We start from the raw sequence: 19175 nt of genomic DNA, 5'->3' as shown, positions 1-19175 counted from the left end.
GTGATTTGTCATCATGTCTAAAAGTGAGAGGTGGATGGAGAGGTTCTTTCATTTATTTGGATTTGTCAGCACAGAATCTCATAATGTTAACACAGCATATTTTTAAGCACTGAGTGCTCAAATTTTAACCATTCTATTCGCTACTCTAATTATAACGATAATATTAATTGAACTATCCAGTTAAACCCCCAAATCCAGCTCCCCAAACATCAACCCTCCCTCCCCAAGCCCTGTGAATAAAGATGGGCTTTGCAGCATTTCCAAAGAGTGAACGTGAGACATTTACGCTGGTGTAAACCGCGGAAGTTCTCCTGGATTGCCAGCCAGATACGCTCACCCACTGAGCCACTCAGCCCTCATATTTGATCATTTTAAAGAGGAATATATTTCATTTTCAAATTCACTCTGTTTCGTTCTGCAGCATTAGGCTTTTGAGACTGCTAGCCAGCCCCCTGCAGCCAGCCAGGACATACTTACCGCTACAGAAATATTCCTGACCTTTCCTGAAGCGTAGGAGAAAACGGTGAAGGTGGAATGGGTTGTTTATCAGCTGCAGTTTAGCACTGCTCTTTCTTGGTGCAGCAGCCTCTTAGAAGTAGCCTCTTCCACCGTGTTTCTGTTTTTGGAGAGCTAATTTCTAGAGGGATGTATGTTGAACAACTTGTGTGAAAATGATGATTACTGTATGCATCGAGGAAAGGCCATGAAGAGCCTGGTACACTTCTCAGGGATGCAGATCACTGTGTGTTTTAGACATGCAGTAGCCTCTCCTGTTAACAGTTATCCCTGCATCAATAGGGAGAAGTGGGAGGGGGAGAGAGATGTGTAGTATGTTTCTTACAATAGTTGGCAAACTCACCCCTGCATGCTGTGCCAAGTTGTTGATGCAAGTTAAAACAGAGGAATTTATGCTATGCTAACCCAGTGTTTAGGAGACTGAGAGGGTTAATGAATTAAATTTACAATAAGAAGAATTCAGGGCTTGTAAATCTATCAGCTGAACTGCAGAAAGAGGTATGGTTAAGTGGCTTTCCTTTAAAGATGAATTTCCTGGCAGGTCTGGGTGCCAGAGCACACCAGCCATATTACCTCACAATGCCTTTTGAATGGATGGGAAACCCGAATAAATCTAACTCCACTCCCTGTTGCTGCTCCTTGTCCATTTAGGTTTGAGTAGCAAAGCTAAGTGGAAGAAGGGATAAAAGAAGACTTGTGGTCTTTAGGAATAAAACCTGGGCCAGCTAAGTGTCCATGGCTGTGCACGCCCGCTGCAAATGCAGGATTACAGCTGAACAAGGCACACAGCTCACCTCTGACATGACCACCCATCCACCCTGCTTTAGAGATTATATCAGATCATCTTTAACTAAAAGACAGCAGCTCTCCGCTGATGTAGGAGCAGCAGTAAGGAGCTTTCTGTGTCAGGTTACTGCCAAATGAAATGCTGCAGACCGATCGGAGTGATTGTCATGCTTCCACTCCCCCCAACCCTTGTACAAAGCAATGGATTGACATTAGTGTTGAGGAACTTTGGGGGTGATGTTCCTGGTTTGAGGGAAACTTGGCATGTGCAGGTGCTGTGGAAGTTTTCTCGTACATCTCTGCTAATACACCTCCACCCTGGCCTAAACCCCCTAATGAACCTCCACTTGTAATGACCAGTCCTTCTCCCCAAGATCTGCCAATGTATTTCAGTCCTAACGTGCAACCTCTTTTTCCTGTCACAGCTTCTCTGAATCAGAAGTGATCAGTCAGGCCAGAATGCAAGGGTTTGGCCTGAGACTGCCAAACTCATTTCACCTGTGTTCATAGAAGGACTAGCCTCCACTGTTACCACTTTCTCCCAGATGAAGTGATGCCATCATTCCATGCTTAACTTTATAGATGCGCATCTCACTCTCATGTTCAAATTCCATCTCCTGCTCCCATGACTGTAGACAAAGCCAGTGGTATCCTGTTGTGGAGATGGCTTGGCATAGCACAGGGGTCAGCAACCTTTCAGAATTGGTGTGCTGAGTTCTCATTTATTCACTCTGATTAAAGGTTTTGTGTGCCAGTAATACATTTTAACATTTTTAGAAGGTCTCTTTCTCTAAGTCTATAATATATAACTAAACTATTGTTGTATGTAAAGTAAATAAGGTTTTTAAAATGTTTAAGATTAAATTAAAATGCAGAGCCCCTCAGACCAGTGGCCAGGACCCATGCAGTATTAGTGCCACTGAAAATCAGCTTGCGTGCCGCCTTCGGCACCCATGCCATAGGTTGCCTACCCTTGGCATAGCGGCATATTATATGCTCTCTAGCACCCCTTACTGGCCAATATTTGCAGTGGTATTAACTCTTTCCCTTGTTGGAAATAGTCTTACTTTTTGCACACTCTGCAAAATCAGCAGTAATGCTGTGAAAGTGGCCCTAAGGACCCATTGGTCTTATTGTACTTTTGTTTGACCTACTATTAAAGACTCTCTTCTCCGAGATAGATGATTTTTGCTGATCCTCTAGGTGATTGCTCTAAGCAAATCTCAGTGTGTTACAGACAAGAGTCAGACCAACAGGGTAGAGCGGGAGTGGACAAACTATGGCCTGCAGGCCTGATCCAGCCTGTCAGGGCTTTGGATCTGGCCTGCGGGATTGCCACCCCCATGGTGCTGCGGGGCTAAGGCAGGCTCCCTGCCTGCTCTGTCTCTGCACCACTCCCAGAAGCGGCTGGCACCACATCCCTGCAGCCCCTGGGGAAGAGGGGGACAGAGGGCTCCCCTGTCCTTGCTGGCAGACACCACGCCCCGCAACTCCCACTGTCCAGGAACAGGGAACTGTGGCCAGTGGGAGCTTCGGGGAAGATACCCACAGCCCTCCCCCAGTGGCTGCAGGAACGTGGTGCTGGCCACTTCCCGGAGCAGCGGGGGGCTAGGACAGGGAGGGAGCTTCCCTTAGCCCCTCTGTGCGCCGCTACCACCCTGGAGCCACTCAAGATAAGCGGCGCTGGGCCAGACCCAAGACCCCAAACACTTCCTGCACCCTAACCCCAACCCCCTGCCCTGAGCCCCCTCGTACGCCTCGCACCCCTCCTGTGCCCCAACCCCTTGCCCTGAGCACCTTCCTGAACACCGCACCCCCTCCCACACTCCCTCCTGCACCCCAACCCGCTGCCCCAGTCCTACATTCATGACCCTGCATGCAATTCTCCCAACCAGATGTGGCCCTCGGGCCAAAAAGTTTGCCCACCCCTGGGGTAGAGGGAACTTTGCTATTGCTCTTGTGCATTAGTTCCACCTGCTGGCAAGAAATAATACTGCAGCGTTTCTGCAAAGCTGGATATTAATTTCTTCTTACAGAAGTTTGCCTCCATATTACCTTTTTTTTCCTTTTGTAAAGACACAATAAAGGTAGTATTCAGTATAGAGCATGCTTCCTTCTGAAGACACAATTGACAGAGGTTTTATTGCCTTCCTCTTTAGATCTGGTGCTGTACTGTGAAGCCTTTTTGACAACGTACAGAACATTCATTACCCCTGAAGAGCTCATCAAGAAGCTGCAGTACAGATATCCTTCCAAAAGTGTGACACTCTTGACCCCGCCAAGGCTCAGAGCACTGTACTCAACACTCCATAGACAGGATGGGAAATGGCCTAATCTAAAGCATGCTGGCAAAGCAGTCCACAATATAGTCAAGCCCACATGGGTGGCACACGCCCTATTAGCTTCGAGGCGGGAATTCATAGTTTACAGCACAATTTCTTCACTTCAGTGCAAATCAAATAGCATACTCCATGGGACAGATCAAGGCAAACATGGTTTATTGGTCTTGAGCGCAAGAGAGAGGGCCAGGAATGCCCGGGTTCTAATCCCAGCTCTGAATCACTGCTTGGCTTTGCGCAAGTCCATCACCTGTCTGTGCTACAGCTTCGCCATCTATACAATGGGGATAAATTTACCAACCTCTTAACGTATGTCTGGACAATGCTGAGAGGTGCAGTTCCCAGCATGGGTAAACATACACAAGCTAGTGTGTTAAATGTAGCAGTGTGGCTGTGGTCACAGAGGCAGGGGTTTGGGCTAGCCACCTGACTGCAATCTCGCCTGACTCCCTGGGTACTTAGTTACTGCTGCAGCCATACAGCTGTGTTTAGCATGCTAGCTTGAGCAGAGGTAGCATATTTATGTTGACCTGAGCTGGGAATCACCCCTCAGAGCTGCTCCTCAGCTGTACCCAGAGAGGTGATGTGTGGATTGATGATCGTGCAGTTACTGGTGAGAGTTAAACTGTGTCAGGATTTAGACCTCCCTTCTGCCACACAAGAATGCAGCGCATCAGAGAAGGTCGTCTTCACACTATGGTTCTGAGCTGTGCTGTTGGTACCAGTCTCATGGGTATAACCCTTTACCTGCTGACAGAAGCATCGGTGATGATGTACAGAGGTTGTTCCTTGAATATTACATCTAGAATTCCCTTCCCTTGGATTCCGTCCCATAACTCCCTCTGTTGCTACTGGGACTGAGGTTCTGCACTTTAAAGAGACACAATGTAAATGTCTCACGGGTTTTAGTCTTGCGGCTGCACATCAGGGCCTGGTGTCGTGCTGTCCAGCGTTGCAGCTCATCACTGCCATCTTCAGCAGAGATGATGGTCCCAATGCTACTGCTTTGGCTAATGGACACTGGACACAGAACCTCTTGTGTAGAGATCAGCAGTGAAATGCTCACTTTTAGGAGGTGCTGGAAATTCAGAGCCATAATCTGGAGATCTGCGCTCCAGACCTTTTTATTGTTGTTGTTTTAAGTTCATCTTAGTTGGTGGTTGTCTTCTCCTCTCACCCCTCCCTTCCCAGCCCAACTGTTTGGTTGAAGTAGTCTTTTCAATCCATGTTGGTCCTCCATACATTCCTCCCCCCCCCCCCCCCAGTAACCACTGCAGCCATCACCCTGCTGGCTTTGAACTGGGCAGGACTCTTTAGGTCAATCAACTCTCCTCAATAACCAGTGTTGTCTGCAAGTGACCAGAAACACCTCTGACATCTACCTGCTGACAGAATGAGAGACTGGGTTGAGCCTTCAGCTCTGTGCTGTTACAAGAGAGACCTGATGCCACAGTGAGACCAAGGGGAATGACAGTAACTTGTTGGACTGGCAGTTGACTCAGTTGTCACCTTAGAGATGATGGTTTCAGGGTGCACCACCTCTCCCCTTTGTTAATGCACCCACCGAGTGGTCTGAACCCCTCCCTGCTACATGCAGCCTATACTGCTCAGTCCACCACCTTTAGTATTTCATGTCCCTCCTAGAAATTGAGTGCTGGTCTCAGTCATGGCAAAAACTGGGGGAGAGGCAGATAGCACAGTGGTTTGAGCATTGGCCTGCTAAACCCAGGGTTGTGAGTTCAATCCTTGAGGGGGCCATTTGGGGAACTGGGGTAAAAATCTGGGGATTGGTCCTGCTTTGAGCAGGGGGTTGGACTAGATGATCTCCTGAGGTCCCTTCCAACCCTGATATTCTATGATTCTATGAAAAAGTGATTCTGGTGGGAAACCTATTGGGGCACTCCTCAGACAAGCAAACATTGGCCTGGCTGAATTGAGTTAATTCTTTAACTGTGGCCAACATATGAGAAGTTCTGTCACTTCCCAGACACGTTTAAGAAGCGAGTCAGCAAGAACACATTCTTCGTGCTGGTGAGAGTGGTGGACGAGCTGTGGTGAGCTTGCCTCCTGCTTTGTTTGGGGGCCTGGGTGGGAGGTAATAAAAATGTAAATCATATGTGTGGGGGAGACCTGAAACTTCCTTCCCCAGATCAGAGAGACTGCTGCAGGGCTGGATACTTGGGGTCTTGGCTGGGAAATGCAAGTTTTCAGGGTGCCTTCTCTGGGTCTTCCTTATGACTTAAAAAATAAACAATCTGAAGGGGAATCTTTGAAAGAAAGGAAAAATTTGGCCAGAGGGTGAACTGGAATGACCTGGATTCAGTTATGCTTGTGGGGAAAGGAATTGGCTTGTGTGCTAAGCTGACTGTCCTAGATCCAAGTCTGAGGCAGAACACTCAATGCATTGATTTCTAGGGACATCCCTAATGACAAGTCACTGCAGTTATCTCGGCTGTGTTAGTGTCTGAGCTGGGGCCTTGTTGTGCTTCCAGGCAAGAGTCCCTGATTTGAGAGTAACTCGGGACTTTGGTCCCTTAGGGAGATGAGGGAGGCAGGAAAGATTACTGAGGTGACCCACAGTGTACTCCAGGGAGGAGTACAGCATGAGGTGCTATTGAGCAGTCCCCAGTAGCCAGCTATAGGTGCTTCAGTCTCCTCAGAGAAGCTGGTTGTCATAGCAGCAGCTGCAACAGAGTGAGTGTGTAGATGAGAAGGCTAGCCCATTGTGTCAAGAGCTGTTGAGATAGCACATCAGGAATAGCTACCCAGAACTGCCAGATTGGGGAAGTTTAGGATGCTGTGTTGAGAGACCAGGCCATTCTAATTGAGGGATGATGTCCTTTTGTGGACACGGGAGTGAAGATAACCTTACTCAGGTGCCTGGAAGTCAGAGCTGCAAAATAAAGTTTTTCAGTGCTCAGTTCCATGGGGGAAGCTCACCCTAATTTTGATTTCTGAATTTTGTCCTAATTTCTCATGATAAAAGAGGAGAAGTCCTTAATACAGGCTCTAGGTAAATAGGGAATGTCATCTTTAATGTCTCGTCTCTGACATGTGCTCTGGGTTTTCCGTCTATGTCTCAGCTTAGTGGAGTTGACGGAAGAGATTCTAAAGCTGTTGATGGACTTGGTGTTCCGGTTAGTCTGCAATGGAGAGCTCAGCCTCGCTAGAGTGCTACGCAAAAATATTCTGGATAAAGTGGATCAGAAGAAAATGCTGAGATACGCCAACTCAATCAAACCTCTAGCAGCCCGAGGGGTGGCAGCCAGGTGAGGCAGCCTGCACCTAATCAAACTTTGGTCCTGTTTGTGGGACATGCATCTGCCTGTTAATGCACGCTGAGCAGGGCAGTGTCAGAGAGTTTGCTTTGTGCTCTGGTTTTGCAGTGAAATGCTTTTCCTGACCTTTCTTTATTTATCTGTCCCTACCCATCTCTGTCAAGTCTTGCTTTCTAAGGCACGTGTTTCAGACAGCTCCACGAGTTACCCTTGAATGCTGGTGAGGCATATACACAGTGTTTATGCCCCATGGGCAAAGCAGTAACCTCTGCAGAGCTCCTCATCTCCAGGAGAGCCCTGTGAATGCTGACATACACTGAGACTTCAGCCAACGACATCCATCCCTTAGTTATGCAAAGGACGAGACACAAGGGGAAGTCACTGGCAAACTCGTGGAATGAAGCATGAGAAACAGATTTTAAAAATCCTTGTAGCAAAGGCTTTGAGGCAAAACATAGAATTTGTCTGTCTCAGGCATAGGACACTCCAAGCACCCATCCTGAGCCTGATGATGCTCTTTTAAGCTTCTCAGGGCAGAGATCTGTCATTCTGACTTTGATCCCCTGTTGTCTTGTATAAATGATGAGCAGCACTCATCACCTCTAGATCTGGAGAGGAGAAGTGGCATGTTGTTTAGACTTAGAGAGTTGGTGTGCAGAGCTCCCCCAATTGATATTTTTATCAAGATCATTACATATGCATGATAAAGAAAAATCGAGAGGAAAAGGTCAAGCAGTTGACATGGGAGCCTGATATCGAAATGGTGCTAATGCCACAAGTGATTTGGGCATAGAGTGTTTTCTTTTCCTCTGCCGGCAAAGTCTAATTTTAAAAAATTCTGGTGCTGATTCTCCTCTCTATTACACCCATTTGATGGTAGTGTGACTCCAGTGGCCTTAGTGGAGTTATGGTGCAGCACAGCTGATGTAGAGAGGTGAAGAATTGGGCCTCTAGTTCTCTCTTCCATTGATGTTCATGAGATAAAATTAGATTACCTATTTTAATCCCTCATTCCTCTTTCCAGAGTCAGTGTTCTAAAGGAAAGAAAGTCAGTCATGGTTTCATTAGCTTTTTCCTTTCCTTCCTTGTCTCTCACAGGCCGGGGACCTTGCATGATTTCCATAGTCATGAAATAGCTGAGCAGCTGACCCTCTTAGATGCCGAGCTCTTCTACAAGATAGAGGTACAGACACAAGATTAGGGGCTGGGGCGGGTGGGAGAGGTTTTAACAAATGCTCTGATGCTGTTCTCTAACAGCTCTTAGGCATACACCTGTTGTCGTTGTAGAAGAAAGCCAGGTTTTTGTCAGGGGAGGGCTGTAAATCATGGGGATGACAGGGAGTCCAAAGACAGATGTTTTATTTTAACTCATGATTTATTCTTCTCTTTCCCGCCAGATCCCAGAAGTTTTGCTTTGGGCAAAAGAGCAAAATGAGGAGAAGAGTCCCAACCTGACACAGTTCACTGAGCACTTTAATAACATGTCCTACTGGTAAGGAGATTAGAGCAACAGCCACTGTACAGAACTTAACCTCTAATGCAGTGGCCACTCCCCCACTGAACACAAGTGGCACCTTTTTAATTTTACTCACCTGGGAGCAGGAAAAAAAAAGGCGCCACCTGCTGCGGCACTTTTATTGAGGGGCGGCACTTTGGCAGTGGGACCTTGACTTGCTTTGGGTGTCTTCGGTGGCACTGAAGCTTCATGGCCAAAATGCTGCTGAAGACCTGCGGAGCGAGTGAAGGTCCCGCCGCCGAGGTGCTGCCGAAGACCTGGAGCACTGCCCAGTCAGTAAAAGCGCCGCAGCAGGCGGTGCCTTTTTTTTTCCAATTCCCTTCTTCCCTCCACCTGGTTACGCCACTGCTCTTATGTCCCTGGAGCCCAGGAAAGCTCTCTTTGAGCTGTGCTACCAGGCTGGGGCTGCTTGTTTCCATGGTTTTGTCTTGTGGTATATTCCTGGGCAGTTTCACTTCCTCCTGGGACTAGACCCAGGACATTCTGCAAAGAATCCTGCGTGACAGAAAAATGAAACCTTATGGTCTTCTGGAGGCAGCTGCATCTCCAGAGTTTATCGCAAATAACACCAAGACCCTTCAGACACACACCTTGATACATCTGTGCACATGTGCATCTTCCCTGCCTCAAGCCAAAGTCAGTACAAAAATGAGGAGGCCCTTTCAAATAAACAGTCTGGTAAGGGATGAAAACTGCAGCTGAAAACTGGCCTCTTGAGTAAATTGATCCCTTAGTTGTTCACATGTCCTGTGTAACAAATCAAAAGAGAATGGCGCCTCCTTTAAGTGCAGTTAGATCCATTAGGATGTTAAGCAGATCCATTTTGCATGCATGAATAATAGAATTCTTCCACACCGGTCCATTTCAACAGCAACAGGAGGGGAAATAACTCAGTGGTTTAAGCATTGGCCTGCTATTCCCAGGGTTGTGAGTTCAATCCTTGAGGGGGCCATTTAGGGATCTGGGGCAAAAATCTGTCTGGGGATTGGTCCTCCTTTGAGCAGGGAGTTGGACTAAATGACCTCCTAAGGTCCCTTCCAACCCTGACATTCTATGATTTCTATAATAAGATGCTAGCCCAATAACATTCACTATGGGAAATAACTTCTCTCTCTCTGCATGAGAGCTTCCTTCTAATTTGGGTAACTTCAAACTCTGGCATTTTTGTGAATTTAAATATTTGCTTGTGTTCTGTAGAGAAGAAACAGGACAGGAAAGCGTGAACTTTTCAGCCTCATTGATAGGTCCCTGATAGATAGTAGCCACTCAAGTGAAGCAGCAGGTATTGCCAGATCAGAATCCAACTCGAGGGCTAAGTCATTCTTCCTGGTTTTTTTGTCCATTCTCACAGGGTCCGTTCGATAATTATGCTACAAGAGAAACCACAAGACAGGGAGAGGCTGCTCCTTAAATTTATAAAGATTATGAAGGTAACAGCTCCTTGCTTACAATTCTCACACATGATGTTCAGTGAGCTTGTGTGCTGGAATGTGGGACATTCCATTAGGGTTAGCACTGTTGGTTTCCAGAGTGTCTTCCACGTCTCTAGAGTCACTGGTTTTCTCCCTCTTTACAGCACTTACGAAAGCTGAATAATTTTAACTCCTATCTGGCCATTCTTTCTGCACTGGATTCAGCACCCATCCGAAGGCTGGAGTGGCAGAAACAGACATCGGAGGTGAGGAAAGCAGGAGATTGAGCCCTTGCTCTGCTCTGTTATGGTCTTTGGGAATGTGATTTCTTTAAGTCCATGCACCCTTGTTTGCACCAGGAATTCGATGTGTGTGTGTTATGTCCCACTAGGGCCTGGCAGAGTACTGCACACTCATCGACAGCTCCTCGTCCTTCCGTGCCTACCGAGCAGCTCTGGCAGAGGTGGAGCCTCCCTGCATACCTTACTTGTGAGTAGCTGTCCTCCTGGGGGTCACTGGTTTGTCTCCTCTCGCTTGGAGTGTCTCTTCACTCAGATCCCCGGCAGCCTACACTCAGCTGTGCATTCACTTTTCACTTCAGAATATGGGACAACCCGACATGAAGGGTGCAGGATACAACTCTTGTTGCAAGCCTTCCATGTTCTAAAACTTGAGGAGGAAAATGCTTCCCATTCCTAGGCATCCAATAACTTGGGTTCGAGCCAGAGTGATTATGTACCAGTTCCCTGTGACGTTCCCTGCTTTGCAGTCCCACAGCTTTCTCAAATGTGCGCCACTTTGTACCTGGGCACTTCAGGCTCTGGATTTCTGTTGGGACTGCAGTACCAGTACTGGAGCAGTTCATCACTTGGTTGGAAATGGCAATGATGCCTGGTCCTAATACTGTTTTCCCGCCGGCCCTGTGCCTGTGCACTCCCAATGTAACATGGCTTTGGATTTCCTGAGCCACTGTTATCTGAAGATCCCAAAGTACTTTACAAACGTTAATTAACAAAATCTCTCGGCTCCCTGTGCCTTCGGCAAATGAGGAAAGTGAGGCACAAATGCAAATCAGTGAAGGTGAGTGGACATCAAGGAGTTTGAACTCTCAGAACAGACCGCTAGACTAGACTTCCTTTCAAGGTTGTGTGTAGAAAAAGAGGAGTTTCTCCATGAGATGTTAGAAGTTCGTGCATTTCCCATCTCATGAGGCTAAGCTGATTCAGAGCTGCCCATGTGCCAGGCCTGTCACTGCATACTGGAAGTGTTGGTAAATTAGAAATCCTCTTTGCAAACAAGCATCCTGCTTTGTCTTTTTTCAAAGGTGGGATTAAAGTTCTCACCTTTCACTGCAGGGATCCTGCAGTCTGGATGCCAGATTTATCAAGGGTTTATATAGGCTTTACCAGCATAAGCTCAGCCTGCCCTAGGTCCCCAGTGGTGGAAAGCTTGTTGGCGAAGAGAGTGCGGAGGCACAAAGTAGCCAATCTGTTCAGAATCATTGGAGAATGAGACAGCCCCAAAAGGTGGATGGAAAACGTGATTCCCCTGGGTGACTCTAGCCCACAGGGAACCCAGCAAAATGGAAAGCTCTCGTCCTTTGCAGAAAACTTGAGGGAGTCTGAAACCGCTACTCTCTGTCACCTCTTCCAGGGATGATGCCAGTCAGCACTTCTTGTGCCAACTTTATTTAGTCTGCTCCCAGCTTTCAGATGCATTGAAGTAATTAATTTTTCTCGGGTGCAGAAACTGGTCCCCAGTATCACTGGTTTAAGCATTAACGCTTCATCTGTAGGATCCCACCTCTGCACCCATGATGCCAGGAGCTTTGAACCAATGCACCTTTGAAAGGACTGACTTCCTCTGATTTCAAACGCAGGAGCTAACCGTGGCAGCAGCACTGAGCATTTGGGTTGATTTTTACGTGCCTTTTAGCTGGCTCTGAAGTGCTTGTGACTAACCTGGAGCTCTGTGCTTGTCTTCCCTCCTCCCTGCATGCTCCACCCTTCTCTCTTCCAGAGGGCTGATTCTGCAGGACTTGACTTTTGTTCACCTGGGAAACCCAGATTACATTGATAGCAAAGTGAACTTTTCCAAACGCTGGCAACAGTTTAACATCCTGGACAGCATGAGGTGCTTCCAACAAATGTAAGTATAGTCATCTGCCTGGCCTACGGCAGTGAGCAGGGACTCCGAGCTGCCTTTGAGGTGTTCTAACACCGCGTTGGGACTTGGCATGGGGAATGCAAATGGTGCAGTGCTGCTGCAGCAAAGAGGAAACCTGGCTAGGAGAATGTAGGTATTATAAAGGCAGGGGTTTATAGGACAGACTTTGAGAATCCTAGAGATGACAGAAGAACTGTTGGGTTGCTTTTAGTCTCTCATTCTTTTGAATTCAACTATGATCCCTACAGTACGTTTGCCTAGTACATTATCTAGCCTTGTTTTAAACGTCCCATGCAGGGAGCCTTCCATCTCTTCTTTTGTCTGCTGTGATTTATTCTTTATTGGGTGGATGGTAATTGCCAGGATTGTTGTTCTTTCCATTTGTAAAGATCAGTACCACATTTGCCTCTTTTTTCCACCAATATACTGGTATCTTCAAGTAGATGGTTCAGTTGTATAAATTTCAAGAATTGGAATGTTGAATGTATTTCAGACCATATAGTCTGGGATTGCCCTAATTAAGGGGTGGTTCTCAGGGTAAACTAGCTGCAGTGTTAATTGTAGTGTTCTCTCTGGTTTTATAGACATTACGACATCAAAAGAAATGATGATATAGTCTCATTCTTCAATGACTTCAGCGACCATTTGGCTGAGGAGGCCTTGTGGGAACTGTCTCTCAAAATCAAACCTCGAAACATAACGAGGCGAAAAACAGACAGGGAAGAGAAAACCTAGGAGGAGTGGGGTGTGAGCGAGGCAAATCGCTCTGCGGATGCACTGAGGGCAGCTATGAGACTGGAGTAGATACTTGTACCTGTTACTGGATGACACACTCTTCCTGCCCAGTTGGCAGCAGTCACTTGCTTCCTGGGTCTGTGAATATTGGATTCTCTCAGCAGAAGAACTGTGAATGTGTGTTTGTCATAAGACAGCAACAGCCAAGGAAAGAGATCAGCCAATGCTCATTCCACTCTTCTTCCTCCACCTCCTGTCTCTCCATGCCATGAACCAGCTTTAAACCTGGGAAGAGAGTGCAGTGGAAGGAGGATCTCCTGTAGGCGTGTAACTGGTTTGCCAATTGATGTTTTACATGTATTCTGAAATACTCTTGCTTTTGTCTTCAAGCCACAGGGGGCAGCAGCAATAGCTTAGCAGCCTTGAGCTGCATGTCTGTGGATTGCAGGGCACCTCTGCAGCAGACAAGAACCATGGAAGCCCTGGATTGTTCCCTCTTACCTTCTTGCCTCCCATGCAATGTGGTCATGAATCACTTTTTCCCCAGGGAAGATGGAGTGGCAGGCACTCTCTCTGCCTGAGAAGCTTTATTTTGGAAGCGTTTGTGTGTGTTTACAGGGTTATTGAATCTAATTGCCCCAGATCTCTCTGACCTTAATCCACAGATATGGAAGAGGCACTGAAAACATAGGCAAGGACTGTGATCTCCAGTCATCACATCCCCCTTCCACCACCAAATCTCATTATTTAAAAAGATGGTCAGTCTCCCAGCTCTGGGAAGGTTGACTGGCCAAGGTACTGTGGCTGAAGTGTCCTGTGAGCCCATATCCCTTAGTGATGGTACTAGCTACTGCACAGTAAATACTGTAGTATATGAGACTGTTTGTAAATACTAGTATTTAGATTCCACAGAGGGCGGGGACTGGTGCATGTCAAAATGCCAGTGGCTTTAAAGGAAAACAAGTGCAAAAGGACGTGTATAAATCCACAACTAGTGAAAATGTCTTTCCGAGTGCTGGAATAAAGGAGACTTGGGGCAGCGGTGTCTGGAGAGGAGTACAGAGGGGACATTTGGAGCCAGGAGGAATATTTCCAGGATTTTAAATGCTAAGGTGCAAAGAAAAGGGCATGTGTTCAGTGCTAAGACTGGTCATCCTCTCCTCCTCACCCACCTCACTTGGGGTTGTTGCCTGAACTGGTTATGGAACCCCCTCTGCATAATCTTTGGTGCTGCATTTTGTGATCTTAGCGTTGAAAGAGCCAGAAGGCAGCTTTGGAGCTGGCAAAGCTCTGTCCCCAGTATAGGCAAGTCAAGATTCAGGGGACACAGGCAGCTCAGCACATCATGGGGAGTTAGCACGTCACGTACCATGTTAACCCTGATCTGGTCCATGTGCCTTATTCAGTTTCTCTACTCTTTTTCCCCCATGGTCGTGTCCTCAGATGAGCAGTCCTTTCCACCAGCGCAGCTAGGACTGGCCAATTCACACCTGCGACCTATCTGTCCTTCATCAGCTGTTTACAGTGCTGGCCATGTTTTCAGGAATGTGTTGTAGATTTTAATCAGCCTTGCAAGGCCTATTTTGGAACTACTTTGTGTAGTTTGCTTGACAGTGAATCACTGTGTTTTATTGCGAACTCTAACAAAACGCTTGCAGCTTTTAGAGGTGTAAGTCTTAGGGAGTGTACATAGGAGCTTCTCCCAGCAGCACCCTTAACTTCCTTATTAAGAGCCGTTCAGTGTTTGGTAAGCCTACCTTGTTCTGAGTGAATCAGAGTTAGAAAACCCTTCCTCCTTCACACTCATTGCAGAGTCTTTCCTCCTCCCTGTTGTTAAACAGCAGCTTTGACTGACAATCTGTGTGACACCAGCTGGAGTGACAACCCATATTGTTTGGTTTATAGTATTATTTAAAGCTATACATCTTTTTTAAAGGAAGCTCTAAGCAGAAGATAATGGGCTTGTCTCCACACAAGCCTTGCAGCTGTTTAACTGAAGGTTTGTTTTAAACCAGTTTGGGTAGACACTTCTATTTCAGTTTGAGTGGCTCATGTCAATTTAGCTTAAGTAAATTCTTTCCTGACTTAAGCTGACCTGAAATAAGGGGCTCTACACAAACTATTGCTCCAGTTTAACTAAATCCATTTTTAAAGTGGTGTAACTTTCTCAGGTGGACAAGCCCACAATCTCCCAGACGCAGGATTAATGTTCTGTGCATATGCAGCATTCTTGCTTGCTCCTGACATACCTCTGCTTGTCTTTGCCATGTTACAGACCAAACCATTCCGAACACGAATGGCTAGCTAGGGAAAATGCATGAAATGATTATTCTGTCAGGGCAGCTGTATTTCATATAAAGGGAATATAGGGGGGACCCGGAGGCCAACAGACTGTTCCTGGCTGGATCCATGCAGTCCCTAGAAAGGGTTGTCTGAACAGTCCAAGAGTAGAAGCCTCTCAATACTAAAGACCCTGAATCTGAAAGAGAGAGAAAATTGACAAGTTCATAAAGCCAGATTTGTTGTCTGTGTAGCTAATGTGTGTGTGTTATCGAGCTGGCAACCTTGCACAGTAAAGTCTTTGCGATCCGTGAAGCAGCAAATGCAATCCACCTCTTGTGCAGGATCCTCTGCTGTTTGGTTCTGAACGTGTCACTTTATTATTTAAGGTGTGTGTTGCAGCCCAGGTGATTTATAGCAGTATTGTGTGTGGTCGTGTTGCTAAAATTGTCCTTTCATTTCAGTGTGTTCCAGCTTGGTTCCTCGTGTGTGTGTGTGTTGTGCCCCTTGTGGGTTAAAGTCTGAGACTGGCACTGGCCACCTGTTGGAAAGGGGCAGGGGGAGTGAGAGACCTCAGCAGGCAGATGCACCTCAGTGGTAATGCACCTTGTCCTAAAAGATGCCCCACAGATGCTCACATCTTTTCTGGCCTTTCCGTATAACCGTTTTGAGTCCCTGCCTCGCAACTAAACTGGAGACAAGACCCCTCTGAAAGGAGCACAGACGGAGATAAGGCTGCCCGTCCACACACAGCCAGCTGCTCGTGAAAAGCAAGCCACTGGCGTGTGTGCTGCTTGCCACATAGCTGCTGTGAGATTATTGCTGAGTGCTGGCTGTGCAAATAACCACCTGGAAGAAGGCAGTTGATTGACAGCTGCTGCTGTGGCCCAAATCCCATCAACACAGTGCCCCGAGCGAAGACGACTCTGGAGAAGAAAAAACTGGGACCTGGCAATGGGATGGATCCCTTGATAATTGCACTGTTCTGTTCATTCCCTCTGAAACACCTGGCACTGGCCACTGTCGGAAAACAGGATACTGATCTAGAGGGGCCATTGGTCTAACCCAGTTGGGCCATTCTGATGGTTCTTTGGGGACATCCCTGGGTGATACGCAGAGTGCTGGCTTTCCTCTCAATTATAGGTTTGTGCATGTAGTTTTGATGAGTAGTGGGGCTGCTTTGGCAGAACTGGGGTGACTCACTTTATGGACAGGCACTGGAGCAGCAGAATGAGCAGTGCTGTTGGGGAGGGGCCCCAGAACGTTCTCACCACAAGTACAAATGAGCTTCAGTAGCATTTTACCATGTATTGGTTCCCTGTCAGTGGCAGGCCTAGCAGCTCCGTGGGTGTGAAGGGTTCACTCCTCTGCACTAATGCTTCCCTGTGATCAGAAGCCAGACACTTCAGCTATCTGCAGGACTGCAAATGTAATAGTCAGTCATGCCTCTTGCAGATAGAGTCCATAAACCATTTCCCCTCTGGGAGGAGTGGGGGATTTTAAAGCATTGACTGAATATTCAGACGGAGGCCAAGTAAGAGATGACGCCAGTTTGTACGTTACCGCTGTGATGACAGCAGCTCTGTCTGGAGTTGTGGAGGGAAGTAGAAGTGGAAGGAAGCCCTGTGTTACCTGAACTCTGCTGAGCCACCTGCCAGCCGTGCTGACCCCAAGTCTCTCCTGCCACCCCGGAATGTTACATTGTATTATCTATTTACCACTAAGCCAATCCTGATAGTGACATCTTTCTGCAAACATTTCAAACCTGTAACTTTTATATTAAAGCAAAATAAATACCGATAAAGAATCCAGCCTAATGATTGTGTTTACAGTGCATGCAGCAGTCTGCGGATTAAAGTGACAATCGAATCCACTTCAACTGCTGGTGTGGCCTTGTATTTTCTGTGTTTTTCCTCTGTCTGGGTCTCATTTTTCAGTTGGCCTTTTGTTTTCTCCTGGTAAAACACACACACATCTCAGAGCCAGAACATGTTTCTTCCCCCTCCCTCCCCAGCACAAACTTATTCATTGGCACAGAATTAGGGGTGCTTTCCAAGGAGCCCTCCATGAGGAGCCACTTACCCCTTGAACATCCATATTCACATAGCCAATAGGAGGAGGGGATCCAGGATATAACGTGTGAAGAAGGATGTGTGTATGTTGCAATGTAGCTATGAAAGTGGCATTGTGACACTCCACACAAGCCTATAAATAATTGCCCCTGAGGCATGGATTGCTGATAATGTGGTGTTCCTGGTCTATTTCAGTCCTGGATAAGTTTCAAAATTCCACTGGAAATAATCTGCATCTGCCAGATTGGAGTGTAGGATGCTCAGACACTGACCGAGTTGCATACCAAAAGCAATGCTAAAGACAGATGGTCTTACAGGGCGTGACACATGGTATGCCACATCAGAGCTAGCTGGAAAAAACCACTCCCTCTGGCAGTCAAGAGTTGCAGCTTTGGGTGAAGAGAGAGAGAGACCCTGCACAGACAAACTGTGTCTCTGTTTGCACCATAGTCAGTATAGTGTGTGTGTTCATTTTACCCCCACTGTACGGCAAAGAAAGGATGGCCTAATGTTTTGGAGTACAGGCCTGGGAGTCAGCTCTCCTGAGTTCTGTTTCCAGTTGTCACTATTTCATTCTGACCTTCTGCAAGTCATTTCACGTGGCTGTGTCTTATTGCCCCCATCTAAAATGTCTACTCTAGAGGGAGGGTGTTAGGCTTAATTCATGAATCATTTGGAGACCCTCTGATGGAAAGTGCTATAGGAGGGCCAAGCATTATCTGTCCTAATCTGAGTCACAGCACGTTTCTATACATGCCTCGTTTTTCTGTTTAGAAGTTACGTGTTTTTCAAGCATGTAATAATTTTTGCTTCTCAGAGTTCGCTTAGCCCATGTATTTCATGCCCAAATGACTGTGTAACATGAGCTCAGCATTTTTAAGCAGTTGTCATGTTCCACTGCAGAAGTGGCCACATTTCAGTGGTGGGCAAAGGAGATCTCTGTCTTATCCCTTAACTGCATCACAGAAATATTGATACTCACACCTTCTTGTCAACTGTTGGGATTGGACCACATCCACCCTAATTGAATTGGCCACGGTAGTACTGACTCTCCACTTGGTAAGGCAACTCCCATCTTTTCATGTGTTGTATATTTATACCTGCCTACTTTTTTTCACTCCATGCATCTGATGAAGTGGGTTCTAGCCCATGAAAGCTTGTGCCCAAATAAATGTGTTAGTCTCTAAGGTGCCACAAGGACTCCTCATTGTTTTTGCTGATACGGATTAACATGGCTACCCCTGTTGAGAGATCATTGACCTTTTAAGGGCACAATCCTGCAAGGGGCCAAGTATTCTCACCCCTCACTGACACTTCATGGGAGCTGGGGGTAACACCTGGCAGCATTGAGAGGTGATGCAAAATCTTGTGATGAACCATGCTGTACAAGTGCAAAGCAGTAGTGCTTACCTAGGGGCTGAAACGTGCTCTTATTTCTCTTTCAGGTGTTTCCCTCTTTGCTTTCAGTTGTTATCAGTTAGGTTCACTCTGACATAAAGCTGCTGCCTGGACCAGGATCCCATTCTGCTAGGTGCTGTACAAACAGAGCAAAGCCAGTCCCCCCACCTCCCAAAGCACTTAACGTGTAAGTATAAGACAAGAGACAACAGGTCAATATAGACAGATGCGGCGTACAAGGAAACAATGAGATGATATTGGTTGGTCTAACAACGAGTGGTGTCAGCACAGCGGCAAACCCCGTGGGTGGTGATGGCTGAGCGATTACCCAGTGCAGCCATGTCATTGTTGCCAGTTTCTCTGAGTCCTCTTACACCTTAACTCCCAAAGTGGAATTGAAGGGGGATACAGGAGATATTAACAAACGCCAAGGGCGGGACTGGCAAGGAATTTACTGGTCTCTATTTCTAGGCCTAGGGCCACATAACGACTGCATCACCTTTTGAACTTTTTTTAGTCTCTGCTAAGGATCTCAAGGTGCTCTCCGGACAATTAAGCCTTAGAGCACCTCTTCCACAGATGGGGAAACTGGACCCCTGAGAGTTGTAGTGAATTGCCCAGTGTCGCAGCAAGCATGGGACAGAGCTGAAAAGATAACCAGGAGTCCTGCCGGCCAA

General features: G+C 46.9%; 1 protein-coding gene across 8 annotated transcripts in view; it reads left to right on the top strand.

The window, feature by feature from the left end:
* The window catches only part of RAPGEF1 (Rap guanine nucleotide exchange factor 1), a 133546-nt gene extending 116639 nt beyond the window's left edge, over positions 1 to 16907 (top strand). For all 8 annotated transcript variants that reach the window (XM_030535240.1, XM_030535239.1, XM_030535236.1 and 5 more), the window contains 10 exons: positions 3462 to 3546; positions 5603 to 5695; positions 6725 to 6910; positions 8018 to 8102; positions 8317 to 8411; positions 9787 to 9865; positions 10012 to 10113; positions 10239 to 10336; positions 11867 to 11995; positions 12598 to 16907. In XM_030535240.1, the coding sequence (XP_030391100.1) occupies positions 3462 to 3546; positions 5603 to 5695; positions 6725 to 6910; positions 8018 to 8102; positions 8317 to 8411; positions 9787 to 9865; positions 10012 to 10113; positions 10239 to 10336; positions 11867 to 11995; positions 12598 to 12748 (1103 nt within the window). In that variant the 3' untranslated portion in view covers positions 12749 to 16907. The remainder of the gene's footprint in view (positions 1 to 3461; positions 3547 to 5602; positions 5696 to 6724; positions 6911 to 8017; positions 8103 to 8316; positions 8412 to 9786; positions 9866 to 10011; positions 10114 to 10238; positions 10337 to 11866; positions 11996 to 12597) is intronic.
* Positions 16908 to 19175: the final 2268 nt, after the last annotated feature.

Source organism: Gopherus evgoodei, chromosome 16 (assembly GCF_007399415.2).
Source record: "Gopherus evgoodei ecotype Sinaloan lineage chromosome 16, rGopEvg1_v1.p, whole genome shotgun sequence".
Taxonomy (NCBI): Eukaryota; Metazoa; Chordata; order Testudines; family Testudinidae; genus Gopherus; species Gopherus evgoodei.
This window is presented reverse-complemented; position numbering and strand designations above follow the sequence as displayed.